This window comes from Beta vulgaris, chromosome 6, assembly GCF_026745355.1.
Source record: "Beta vulgaris subsp. vulgaris cultivar EL10 chromosome 6, EL10.2, whole genome shotgun sequence".
In the NCBI taxonomy this organism is placed as follows: Eukaryota; Viridiplantae; Streptophyta; class Magnoliopsida; order Caryophyllales; family Amaranthaceae; genus Beta; species Beta vulgaris.
In genome coordinates, this window is record NC_079207.1 from 46,954,214 (window position 1) to 46,968,524 (window position 14,311).

Consider the following 14,311-nt stretch of genomic DNA (forward strand, 5'->3'; position numbering starts at 1 on the left):
AGAATCACAAGATTGCTGAGATTCTTCATTTCACTCATGGGATGCTCCTATTCTGAGCAGCTTAAATATAGGTTCACATCTTATAGTGAGTTGTGAGATGAACCTGCTGATATATTGAATTCTGCCGAGAAATCCTTTTACTTCTTTTTCTGTTTTTGGAGGAGGTAGTCCTTAAACAGCTTTTACCTTTTCAGAGTCCACTTTGATACCGTCTTGACTGATAATGAATCCCAACGATTTCCCCGAAGTGACGCCAAACACACATTTTTGAGGGTTCAACCTCAATGGTATTTCCTGATTCTTTCAAAGTAGGGCCTTAATGTAGGAATATGCCCCTCACGATCTTCACTTTTCACAATAATGTCATATACATAAACCTCCACAATGTCGTGGATGAGGTAAGGATAGTGGTTGCAGCCCTTTGATATGTGGCTCCAGCATTCTTGAGACCAAAAGGCATAACTCGGTAGCAAAAAGTGCCCTATGGAATGATGAAAGATGTCTTTGTCATGTCTTCTTGAGCCATGAGTATTTGATTATACCCTGAGAATCCATCCTTGAAGGAAAACATTGCATGACAAGCCGTACTGTCCACGAGAACATCGATGTGGGGTAGAGGAAAGCAATCTTTTGGTGACGCAATATTCAAATCTCGAAAATCAATGCATACCCGAACTCTCCCATCCTTTTTGGCTACAACCACTATATTGGCGAGCCAACTTGGATGTTTTACAAGTTTGATGAATTTGGCATCAAGCTGTTTTTGGATTTCTTCTTTCACTTTCAGACTAACCACTGGCTTCATTCGGCGGAGCTTTTGTTGCTTAGGCTTGGTTTCAGGATGTAACGGAATACGATGTTCCATAATTTCTCTATTAAGACCAGGAATATTAGCATAAGACCATGCGAACACATCTACATATTCTTTTAATAATGCAATAAACATAGATTGTTCAGTTGGGGAGAGGGATGACGATCCTATTGTGACTTCTTTTACAGCATTTTCTGTACCAATATTAATTACAATGGGTTCTTTCATGGGTTTTATGTATGTTTCAGTTGTATGAAGTGATTCATCATTATTAAATTCACTGTCAGAAATAACATCTTGCATGAAAATGTATTTAGATAAAGATTCACATTCAATTTCCTCATTATCAGAGTCTTCTGACTGGGTATGTAAGGCAGATTGGCTGGAAGATGAGCTATCGGTATGATACCCATCTGAAGGAGGTCAAAAGGTATGTTCATGAGATGGGTGTGGAGGATGGTTTCCTAAAAACATTTTAAATTCTAATGGCCCGTCTTTTGCCTGACATACATACTCCACTTATATTCAATGCTTTCGCCAAAAGGTATCATCAAAGACACCGAGTCAAAATCCCCTTCCCAGAGGACTCAAAAGTGAAAAGTTTCTTAAGGACTCCATGTTCCAGATTATCCACCCAGTCATTTTCTTTTTTCATGTTTTGTTCTTGGACAAACCAAATTTTGATTAAGTCCAAATTCCTAGCTTCATTGAAGAATATCTCCAATCCCGGTAAAATCTTTTGTTCTTTCCTACTAAGCCAAGGTTCTGGAAATTTGTGGTATGGCTCAATATCTCCTTGCAGGACGAACTGACCATTGAGGGTAGAAGAAGGTTTTTTGGTGTTTTGAGAAGTGTTGCTCGGATCATATCCTAATCCATGTCGGTTCTGTTTGTCTACTACGAGGATTGGTTGCTTCATTCCCCTACCATCATGCCCTAATCCGGCTCCTTGAGTATAACCCATCTTCATCATAATTTGAAATCATTTGGACAAAGGTTGCATGGCAATCCCCACAGACTCTTTGATCGCATTCGTGGGTAGGGCCGAGGAGTTTTTTTTCTGACAGTAATTGGTCATCCTTAGAGAAGGGACAAATTTCTTCTTTTTGGACCTAAAGGTAGAGAAAAAGAATTAAAAGAAAAGAAGGCTACTTATTGTAGAGTGCATTGCAGAGTAAAGAAAATTTTCGAAAACAACTTTGCCATATTTTGACTGGAATGGTCCACCTTCGCAATTTTGCTTTTTTATTATTCATTTTTCTATTTTTTTGACTTTATTTTGACCTTTTTGAATGATTTCACTGTCATTGGGGTTGAAAATAGATTTTTTTTTTATTCTTCATTCCCTGCTTAATATTTGAACAAGACAGAAATTATAGAGATTATGGATACAACCTGTATCCCCATTGATGCGCCAATTCAGCATTCTCAAATTGCTCCTGTGATGACTGTCATCTTGAAATCTGATCACATTGACTGAAATACAATGGTTAATATATTTGAGTCGAACCCGAAGGTTCCCTACACATCCACATTTTCCCAAGTGTATTTTATGGGTAATCAGACTTAGCGTAGTTCGTTATTTTGAAAAGAACTAAAGTTTTTTTATATAATAAAGCAGTTGCACTCATATTGAGCTACCTACGTACCCGAGGTGTTACATAGGTGGAGTGATCTCACAGTGCAAGTGTAAGTGATAATGGGGATTCAAGCTTCACGTAGTTCTCTGATACTAAAAAGTTGAAATAAGATTTTTTTTTGGTGACGGGCTAACCCCCTATAGGACTTTTACCGAAGACTTTTCTCTTTCTGGAAGATGATCAAGTAGCGGTAGACAAGAGCTATGTTGGTGATTTGCTTGATGCGATAGTTGAGAGCATGACATTGGTTGTGCCGTGACCATGCAACTGATGATATTGGCAGTACTTGTGAAGATTAGAACCTACTGGACTTACCCCAGGGCGTCTGGGAAGCGGATGAATCTTACTTGCTCGACCAGTTTGCGAAAGATATCGACTTGGGATCGCGGTTGCGGACGTGATGACACCATCTTTGCAGGTATTTCTTTGTGGGTTGAACTAATGATGCCTCGATCAATCAGGCTTTGCACTTTGTAGTAAAGGCCATGGCATCGATCAGTTTCATGCCCAAATTGACGACAATAATAACAGAATTTGCTCATGTCGGTTCCAAGAAGGAGTAAACAATGCACATGCGCTGGAACTTGAAGTATACCTTGCCTCTTAAGACGATCATACATCATACTCAATGGTTCATCCATCTTACACTAGTAGAATAATTGCTTATTGCTGCGGTGGTATTGCTGCAGTTTTACCCATACGCAGCAATATATCACGTAAAAGGAAAAAGTAAAATATAAAATAAAAATATTGCTGCGGTTTCGACCTAAAACCGCAACATTATGGTTTCAATAGGAAAATTTTTGAAAAAAAGTTGACATTTGACTAGACATATTGCTGCGATTTTTGTCAAAAACTGCAGTAATATATTAAAATAATATTGAAAAATAATATTTTAATATATTGCTGCAGTTCTTGCCAGAAACCGCAGCAATATCATTAAAAAATATTTAAAAAAAGTATAAAAAGCATGCAATTAGGGTTTTTTTTTTATTTTCCTCACTCATCACTCCCTTCACACGCCTCCCTCACCACCCTCACCTTCCCCATCACCCTTCACCCTTCACCCTTCACCGTTCTCCATTCTCATCACCCTTCACCCTTCACCGTTCTCATCACCCTTCACCCATCTCAGTCGCTCGTCCACCGTCAAAATGTGGTTTGGTTTTTTTTTTTTTTTTGATAATTATCAGATCTGATAATTTACTTTAATCTATATATTTTTATATTTTTTTCTGTAATTGGTGATTTGTTTTGTATATAGTGATTTTTATTTTGCAAATTTGAGTTGTTAGTTTTTGTATTTTTCTTTGTGATTGTTTTGTATATACTAATTTTTATTTTGTATATACTAAATATTATTTTAGATCGTTTATATATTTTATATTAGTGGTAGCGTGATTTGTTGTTGATGCCATTTTTTCTTTCTAGCTAGCGCAAAAAAAATCTTTACTACACCTATTGTTGTTGTTCCTACCAAAAACAGCAACAATAGGTTTTACTTTATTAAAAAATACATATTGCTGTTGTTCCTACCAAAAACAGCAGCAATAGGTTACATTTTTTTATTAAAAGAAATACCTATTGCTGCTGTTCTTACAAAAATCAAGTAGCAATAGGTTGTATTTTTTTATTATTAAAAATACTTATTGTTGCGGATTCACTAGTAGAATAAATGCTATTTGCTGCGGTAATATTGCTGCGGTTTCACCTATACGCAGCAATAAACCACGTAAAAAAAATTGAAAATTAACATATTGTTGCGGTTCTGGGCCGAAACCGCAGCAATCGATATCAACGATAGATTTTCAAAATTATGTAACCAAATATATTGCTGCGTTTCTTTACGAAACCGCAGCAATATAAATCACGCTAACATAAAGGCGCGCTACCAAAGCCTTTCTATCACTTCTTTCTCACTAAACCCTAAACCAAACCTTATACTCTCCCTTCTCCCTCACTCCGCGTCTCACTCCGCGCCTCCCTCAAAACCAAACCCTACACTCTCATTTCTCCCTCAAACCGCGCCTCCCTCATCCCTCACTCCTGCGCCTCCCTCACCCCTCACTCCTGCGCCTCCCTCACCCCTCACTTCTGCACCTCCCTCACTAAACCCTAAACGAAAAAAAATCTGACCTCTCTTGCGATCTCTCTCCTCAATCAGATCTTTGTGTATAATGGCAGTCGTTCTTTGTCGTTCGTCGTTCTTCGTCCTTCGTCGTTCGTCGTTCTTCGTCGTTGCTCTCCATGAACCGTGCTTCTTCGTCGTTCTTCTTTAATAGCGGCCGTTCTTCATCAGTCTTCGTTGGCCGTTTTGCCTCCTTTCAGATTGAGTATCTTCGTCGACCGTTCTTCCTTCTTCGTGGTTATCGGTTTGTCGTTCAGTTTCGTCGGCTCGAAGACGGGACGAAGACCCCTTCGTCGTTCTTTTTTTTTTCCGTTTTTTAATTGTTTCAAATTTGTTTATTTTTTAGTTTTTTTAATAATTACAAATCTGTTTTTTTTATTATTATTTTAGATCTATTTTTTCGATTTTCTGATGTAATGTTGAATTTGTGTTTTTATTTTTTTTGTGTATGTGTTAGAATTAATGTTAAGCTTTTTGATATAATGTTAAGTTTGTCTTCATTTTTTTTCAATTTTTATGTTTTGTAGTTAAATTTTTTTTGAAAGTTTATCAATTTTTGCTATTTTTCTGAATCTTGTTCATATTTTGAATTTAATTGCAAAATGCAAAAAAAAAAAAAAAATTTGACTAGTACTTCTACCTATTGCTGCGATTTTTGCTAGGAACCGCAGCAATATGCTCATTATTTTATTATAAAATAGAGTATATTGCTACGGTTTGCTCTAGAAACCGCATCAATATACTGAATTTTGCTAATATTAAATAAATATATTGCTGCGTTTTGGCCTAAAAACCGCAGCAATATAATTATTACCTATTGCAGCCCCCTTAATTGCTGCGCGTCCAAAACCGCAGCAATATGCCACTTTTTAACCGCAACAATAACCATTTATTCTACTAGTGTTAGCATATACCCTCGGATTTGTGTTGGGAGTTTCAAAATCTTCCCAAGGTCGTTTTTCTTGCACTTTCAGAGTATCGATGTCGAAACCATGTTGTTCCATGTGGCTGAGGGAGGTGCATTTGATAGTAACCATATGACGATAAGAAATTGTTCAGGTTCTGCAATAATATGAGCATGAATTCCCGATCAGTAACAGGGACACGAAGCTGGGCGCTAATGTAAGCGCATCTTGAACAAAAGAGCAAGAAAGTTTCCAAGCCACCTTGACGCAAAGTGACTAGCTTGAACTTCTTGATATCAGTTTGTTTATGCCCGAGAGCCCAATTAACAAAGGCTTGGCTAGCATTTTCCCAACTAGCCCTATCTACACAATCTGAAGAATAGTACCAGTCCAGAGCTGGTCCTTATAAACTCTTGTCAAACAGCATGGGGTAATCTTCCTCTAGTATGCCCCATGGATGCAAGGCATTCACAAATCCCACAAAGTGGATAAAAGGATCATCGTTCCAATCAAATTTTCTGAATTGGGATAATTCACGAGAGTGATCTTCATGTTGATATCATGGTAGTGGCGGATCCAGCGTGGGTTCAATGGGTTCAATTGAACCCACGCGGATCCGGGTAAGAAACAGGAAGAAACTGCAAAACAAAAACTGTATATAAAAAAAATACGCATATTATTTCAAGCATATCATTGTGGCTCAGTGGTAACTTGTGCATGCAAGGTTAACTCAACTTGGTATTCGAGGTCGCGGGATCAACTCCTTAGAGGAAGCTTTATTCCATTGTCTTCTCCCCCCCCCCCCATTCAATGGGTTCTTCTTTTGTTTATTTCTCGCTTTTCTTTTTCTTTATGTTCGGATATTTAAGATATCCTTTGCTATTGTTTAGAAATATTATTTGAGGATAATTTCCTATTTACAAACAACTATTGTAATGTGTATAGACTTGATGAAATACATTGAGATTTGAGAAGGTAATGAATTTGGTTTAAATCTTTTCGGCCTCTTAGCTTAAGCAATAAATTAAATATGCACTAAGTAAAATTAGTCAAAAATTCATTTTATCCATCACTCGACTCACTACTCATATGTTCATATGATATGTAATGAGAAGTGTTAAAATGTAAATAATTAATGTTATATATTTTTATAATTTTTTAACTGTGCGTGTTATAAACTAAAAGTGTATCTATTAATTTTTTTACATTTTTATACATCACTTCTAAACAAAATTCGTGACAGAGCTCAATATTACCCAAAATGCAAAGAGCTTTTTAGTGTTGTCGCCATGTTGATTCATTGTTAATTATTAGTCATTTAGATTTCATATTTGTGGTAGTTGCTAATCAAAAATGGAAGCTTCGTTAAGAACAATTGTTGCAAGTTTTCCTTTTCTTTAAAACTATAACTCTAGATAATAAAAATGTAATTTAGGATTTATGTTCGAAAATTTATGAACCCATTTGGCTCAATTCCTGGATCCGCCACTGATTGGAATCAATCTTTAGGTCAGGTTATGAGACCCCTGCCATAGCCAGTTGGAAACTAAAGCAATAAAGCACATATGCAATACAGAAAAAAGCCTTAAATGTTTAGTTTTAGGATGATCAATGGTTGTCATCCTCCCTTTACTCTTAACAAAAGATTTCTACAAGAAGCTTTGTGGCACTGTTACTAGGGTTTGGTGGAATCAAGGTGTTTGGAACAGACTCTTTTTCCAAAACATTGATGCAGATTGGTGTTGGTGAAACTGACAAATGCCCGACTTGTGATCTCAGTAAAGTGAGATTGTTAGTCATTTGTTATTTGATTGTGAGTCGGTACAACTTGTAAGGAAATATTTCAGTGGTTTGGTTTACAGAATAGAAGCAAGAATTAACAACAAATGATGGGATTATCAGAAGAAGAGCTAAACACAGAAAAGACAGTGCACTTGCTTTAACTTATCAGATCTGGAGAGCAAGGAACTTGGCAGTCTGGGAAATGAAAGTACATAGCATAAAATATACTGTTAAGAACACAATCTTTGATGTTAAGTATAGGATCAAATATCTTGTAGGCAAAAAAGTTGGTACTAGTGATTTAAATTCGTTCAACTCTAAGTGTTGGCAATCTGGTTGTATTACGATTCTTTCTTAAGCCTTCCTAGGTGTTTGTAGTTTAGGCGTTAGGGATCCTTCCTTGAAGGTTTTCCCAACCCTTTACTGTTCTAAGTTGTAACTTGCTTGCCCAAAAAAAAAAAAACTAATTATGTTGTTTCTAAACAGCAATCAGAATAAAACATGATTTACAGAGCATATAGTGAGGCTAGCATATATGCCTTCGGTGCATATTGGGTTGTAACCATCAGCTCTGACAAAAACTATGCATTACCTGCTAACCTTTAAGTACAACACAAAAGCTAACCCAATTGAGAGTTATCCCTACATCATTCTTCCATAAAACAATTTCCATTCCTTCACTAACAACCCTTCATCAGAAATGGTCTCATGAGAAGCATACCCTATTGTACATACATTAACCAAAAGCATAAGGATGTAGCTCCACACTTACACTTGCACTTTCCATCAGTCTGCCGACATCTGTGCTTGGAACAATCGATTCAACTTCAAGGTCTTCTTGGCCAGATTGCGGATATCTTCTCTAGCCGATTCAGATGATATTCGCACCACCTCCCTCAATCCTCCAGTGGATATGAAGTCTTGGGTGTTATCTTCTGCAACCAGTTCAATTGCCATTGTAGGATTAGATTTAGCCAGACAAAACCAGACTTTACATGAAAAGATAAATGAAATCAGCATTCCAATAACGATTAAATCAAATGGAAAGTTATGATTCGATATGTGTTGCTTGTTAGACAACAGAACTTGTTTGTGTAATTGTGTCTAGAATTTTTCTTTTGATGGGAAATTTGTGTCTAAACTCAAACACAGGAAATTAACACTGGGTCACCAAAAACTTTTTCTGAAAATAATTCTGGAACTCGTTCTACAGACTACATCAGCCTTAAAAAATAAATCTGGAAGTCATTCTACAGACTACATCAGACTACACAAGTCGTTCAATAATAAATGAAATAATAAAGGGAATCACAAAGTCTAGTGATCGAAAATTTAGCATACCATTTTGTGCTAGATGGCAAAGGGCAAGTTCCATATGGCGTCTAGTTGATTCAGAAGCAGTCTTAGAGTTAACAATTAACCATGCAAGTGCACCATCTTCCATGAGAAGTGAACGACCAGTTCTATGACCTGAATAGGAAATATATTCAATTTCTAAAATTAACAAAGATGATTGGATCATAAATATTTATCACATGAAGAGATCTCCACAAACCTTGTATGACCTCTCTTGTTTCACATTTGGCGAAGTTAGCCAATCCCCTCGCTACCTGTGCAATTACATCAACATTTGTAGAACTAGCCATGCTTATAAGTGCCTTGATCCCTCCATTATCTTTGAGTGCTGTGTGTAATGAAACTGGAATAAATCCAAAGAATAAAGGCATCACAGTATAGGATATTAGTATGAAAGTAGAAAGATGTAGTTCTGTTTGGCATGAACAAAATACCTATCATTTTTGTCTTTTAGAAAGCAAGGGGTACACCTTTCCCCTTAGCAAGTTTTATTAGGAAGCAGTCTCCCATCTTGGGGTTAACAAATAGGAGGGAGAGCCGACTCCCAAAGAAAGGAATTAGATACTTCCTCTGTTTCTAAATAAGTGCAACCTTTCCCTAAAAAGGAAATGTCATAATAAGTGCTAACAAGCTAAAAATGTAAAGTTTTGAAGTTGTAAAGTCATAATTGCCCTTATTTTATCCAATGTAATCTCATCTAATTACCTTCTTAAAGTAATTAATCACCCCACGCACCCACCCCTCTCTCTCTCTCTCTCTCTCTCTCTCTCTCTCTCTCCTCAACTCAACCCAGCCACCCTCTCTTATCTCAGCCACCCAACCACTGACCCCACCTAGCTAACCCCCCCCCCCACACACAAATCCATGCAAACTTTCACTCTCTTTGCAACCTCTCCTCCCTACCTTTTCCCCTACACCATCTCCCCCTCGTCTTCACATCTCTTTGCCGCCTCTCATGTGTTGGGATTGGTGTGGCTTGGTGGTGTAGTGAAGCTGCTGCGTGTCCACCAGTGTGCCATCGATTGGTGCTGTTTCAGCTCCACCAACAATGAGACTAGAACGGTGGATTCCTTGTTGATCTGGTTATTTTTCTTCCTCTCCTTTTCTTCTTCCTCTTCTAGATCTGATGTTGTTCCTGTTGAAATTAGGGCTTTTACAGCCACCCCTCTTCTCGATCTGGTTGTTTGCTACCATTGTGTTATTCTTGAAGCTTCACCAGGTTTCTCTCTCCTCTACTTGTTTCGAGTAAGACGAATGGATATTATCGAAGGTTTTCTGCCTTGTGAATATAATGGCGGTGGTGGTGTTCTTGAAAGTGGTGGAAGCAGTGGTGGTATTGATGGTGTTCTTGAAAGAATGGCAGCAGCAATGGTGGTGTTGGTGGTGTTCGTGAAAAAATAGCGGCGCTGCGGCAGTGATGTTGGTGGTGGTCGGGACTGTGGGGGTGGTGGATTGGTGGGTAGGTGGTGGATGAGTGAGATAGATTATTTGCTTAATCTAACTTTTTACTTTAACTAAATTGCCCTTTTACCTTGTAATTGTGGTCCCTAACTTTCTCTCTCTACAAACATTGTATGCGTGCCCTTTCTCTATGTTATGGAAGGTATTATTAGGAAATCATCCATTTACATTGACACCCATCATCAGATGATAACACCTCCTCCAGTCTCCCTCTGTCCCTCGTCATGACTCATTGTATATTCTCTCATCTGCATCACAATTAGATCTCTACTAAGAAGTTCCTGTCAAATTGAAGCCGTTCTATTGCTCAAAAATCTATCATAGCTGATTGCAGGACATCAAACTAAATATGAGTTCTAACATCCAAATCAAAAGAGCAAAAAGAAAAAAATATCATGCCAAACATTGGTATGTGCGCCCTTTCTCTATGTTGCACTTATTTAGAAACGGAGGTTAGTATATAGTAGACTTGTGCGAGGAAAAATGTGACCCATGTTTTCTTCATGGTAATTTCAAGGTGGTCATGTCCGCTTACCATTGCCACACAGATTTGCAATTGCTCCAGCCACCATTCGTAGGGTTTGAGGATCATCTGTTTTTGATGTTGTATCTGCTAAAAGACGAGCACCTCCTTTGCTCATTATCAAGCCTTGATTATTCTCTGAAGATAGATTAATCAAAAGAAAATTTGAGTTCAAAATGTAAAATTATCTAATATGAGCTACTAACTAGAACAAGGTTATGGAAGATTGAAGAATATAATATGAGCTACTAACTAGAACAAGGTTATGGAAGATTGAAGAATAGCACCTAAGAAACTGATTAAGAGATGGGAGGAAAACCATGTCCAATTTCAATGCTATTGTTTTCTCCCTTGGTCAATAAAACTTGTTTTTTCCCTTCACAATACAAAATGCAGCCAAATCTTTTTGCTCAATGAGAAAAAGCTACATTGCCATAAGCAATGCAATAAGGTATCATCTTTACCACATTTTGACAAAATTATGGCACACAGGAACTAGATAACATTCGACAGCTCACCATAAGATGATTGTACAAGTAATTTCATATCCTCATATAATGACTGTAGCAATTAGTGATGATATTCCATATGTGCAAAGAAGGATGGCAAATCACAAATATCTATCCATGACTGAACTCCCTAGATATAGTCTCCATAAACTAGATTCAAACTGTCAGCTAGTTCTCACTACACATCTTTTAAGCTTAATTCAGATGATAAATTCATTCAATAACTATTCAACATTATTGAAGATGATGAAAAGTAATAGGGATAAGTGAAATCGAGACAACACAATTCCCATCTTTGGGTACACGTGTTATTGTTCTAATATTTGAATTATATGTACTCCAATTCTCTACATAATATGGTTTTCTATGCACATTTTCAGCATATGCTTTTAGGTATCTAGGGAAGGGGAGAATAAGCAAAGAATAAAGGAAACTCCTCTGGAGATCAAGGTAAAATACCCCAATATCCAACATAGTAAACCTAGTTCTCTTACCTGCCTGTGTACCTGTTGTTTAAGCATAAAGAATAAAGCAGGAACAAGGTGAAGTTTGTAGAAACTGCCTCGAACCATAATTACAGAAGATATGATTTTACAGTACAATATTGCTCCATTGCGGGGAAAATAAGGGAAAATTATCTTACTCATTCACATGGTCTTTCCTAAGATTGTTTACATGTGCTCTCTTTCTTCACTCCCTGTGCTCACGTCCCTTTCTTCTTTGGTCTCCCTCGGACCTCAAAAGGCCACACCATGTTTAAAAATCCCCGCTTACAACGCATGACCCTGCTTTTGAAGCTGCATCCAGTGCGTCAACCTTTCATCTCATGAAAGCAGCCTAATTCAGGGCTACAATCTAGATACTCCAAAACTACCCTTCGCATTCGCTTTTTTTTCTCTACAAACGACAGTAAACTTAAAGGACTCAGAACTTTGTCGCTGATATCAAGCATGTTGTGGGCTTCAGTAATCCCTCTCAGCATATCAAAAAGCATGGCGCAGCTGTAAGGCTGAAAGGATGATTGACAATCACTAAATGGTGCATTTGGTGGCTTTTTTTATCAATCTCTGTAAGGTATCTTTATTTTATCTTTATATACAAAAATTTATTGAATAAACTTTAATGCACTTGGAGGATTGGATTTCAGTTATTTTGGCAGCATATGAAGTATATGAGCACTTGAAGGATGAGTTGGAGTGAAAAGGAAGACTCATTTACTAGCTGTGAAGGGCCTCACCACCACGAGGGGCACCCAGATAAGCTGGCATAAGTGCAGAAAGTGGCACAACATAGGGATATAGAAAGGGTTTTATGTGAGTTGCTCAGAGGACTTTAAATTTTATCAGAAAAACAAAACGAAAAGTAGAGAGAAACAATTCCGTGCAGAAACTTTACCAGCAAAGACCAACATATGCAGGCTGCAGCCGTTCACCATCAGAAAGGACATCTAGAATGGTTGCCAGCAATTTAACTACGACCGTAAGGCACCACTGACACCACACACTACCCAACAAAAGCCCTAATATCTTGAAACTTGTTCCAATAAATTTCAACTTCAATTGATTGTTCTATAATTACATTCCAACTCCAGATATGAACATACTTTGTAGTGATATCTCTTATGATAAGAACCCAGCAAACTGGTAAGTATAGGACAAACATTATAGTGCTCTTAAGAGGTAGCTCGATGGAGAAGCAGGGAATTACATAGAGGGGACAGAGGGAACTTAATCAAAATGTCCATAACTAAAGGAGAGTAACAAGAGAGAAATTCATGGAGAAAATTGTCGAGAATTTATTTTTGTTTAAGTTGCTTAGACATGTGAGTGCCAAGGCACTCAAATGCTGCATACATCTAAAATCTCAGTTGTTCCCTGTTTATCATCAAAATCATCTTCTTTTCTTAATTTCCATCTTCAAATATTCAATTCTTAGTAAAACACAAACATAACCATGTTAGAGACATTCACTATGGTATTCAAGATATCTAGATTGTGCACCATAGCAATTGTGAACCCAGTGCATGGAAAAAGTGGTTCACAAACGGGGTTGAGCGAGTACACTACTGATTGGTTAGAGTTAGACAAGGGTAGAATCTAAAGAGTACTGGTGGGCAAAGGAAGAGAAGACTGTAAATTGGAAACCCTTCTGTAAGTAAGCTTGTTGGTTTGCCCGTATTAGACAGCCTCTATAACATCCTGAAAAACATTCTCTTGAATAGAGCCATCAGATTCCACCTGAAGATAAGATTCTTATCCCCCTAGCAAATATTATACTTCTTATGTTCTTCCCCCTCCAATATTTTTTACCTTTAAAACAAAAATTATTAGCCTATCAAATGGTTGACAGAAATTACACCACCTCCTTCAAGGTATTATTAGGAAATCATCCATTGACATTGACACCCATCATCACTGGTGGCACCTCCTCCAGTCTCCCTTTGTCCCTTGTCATGACTCATTGTATTTTCTCTCATCTGCATCACAGTTAGAATTCTATTCTCTACTAAGAAGTTCCTGTCAAATTGAAGCCATTTTATTCCTCAAAAATCTATCATAGCTGATTGCAGAATATCAAACTAAATATGAGTTCTAAAATCCAAAATAAACGAGCAACAAGAAAAAAATAGCATGCCAAGCAAACCTTCGAGTCCAAAACTACACATCCTGGAGCTTTCATAATTTGGTTGATTACTAACCGATACACAAACTAACAAGCCCTACTTTAGTGCCTGAATATAATGCTGATAACATTGATGTTTACAAGAAGAAACAAACTCGAGCTTAGGAAGAGCAGTATGTAAGAGATCTGTCTCTACTAATGCAAGTTTATAATCTGTAAGCAGGAAATATTTACGAACATACCATTCATAGCCAAATTAGCAACAGCACCGGAAGCCACTCTAAGAATAGTTGTGTTTCGAGATGTCTGCAATAACATAAGCAGGGCATCCAGGCCTCCCTCATTCACAATCTTCTCCTGATTGATATCTGATACGAGATAAAGGAGAGGTCACGAGAAAATATAAAACTTTTTTTATAACCAGATATATCAATAACATCATTACAAAACATGACGAGTTCTTATGACAATGTGTTAATAAGACACAAATGCAATATTCACATCATACATTAAAAGGATTTTGGATTTGTATTACCTCGAGATTCATTCAGTATGGGGTCTATGAGATAATAAT

General features: G+C 37.3%; 1 protein-coding gene across 6 annotated transcripts in view; it reads right to left on the reverse strand.

The window, feature by feature from the left end:
• Positions 1–7,757: 7,757 nt before the first annotated feature.
• The window catches only part of LOC104896724 (kinesin-like protein KIN-UC), a 29,916-nt gene continuing 23,362 nt past the window's right edge, over positions 7,758–14,311 (reverse strand). For 4 of the 6 annotated variants that reach the window (XM_048647654.2, XM_010683498.4, XM_010683496.4 and 1 more), the window contains 5 exons: positions 13,980–14,105; positions 10,619–10,744; positions 8,822–8,965; positions 8,608–8,736; positions 7,758–8,201 (listed from right to left, as the gene is read on the reverse strand). In XM_048647654.2, the coding sequence (XP_048503611.1) occupies positions 8,053–8,201; positions 8,608–8,736; positions 8,822–8,965; positions 10,619–10,744; positions 13,980–14,105 (674 nt within the window). In that variant the 3' untranslated portion in view covers positions 7,758–8,052. Of the gene's footprint in view, positions 8,202–8,607; positions 8,737–8,821; positions 8,966–10,618; positions 10,745–11,779; positions 12,125–13,979; positions 14,106–14,311 lie in introns of those variants that run through there. The other 2 variants (XM_010683497.4, XM_048647655.2) reach the window with 2 other exon arrangements.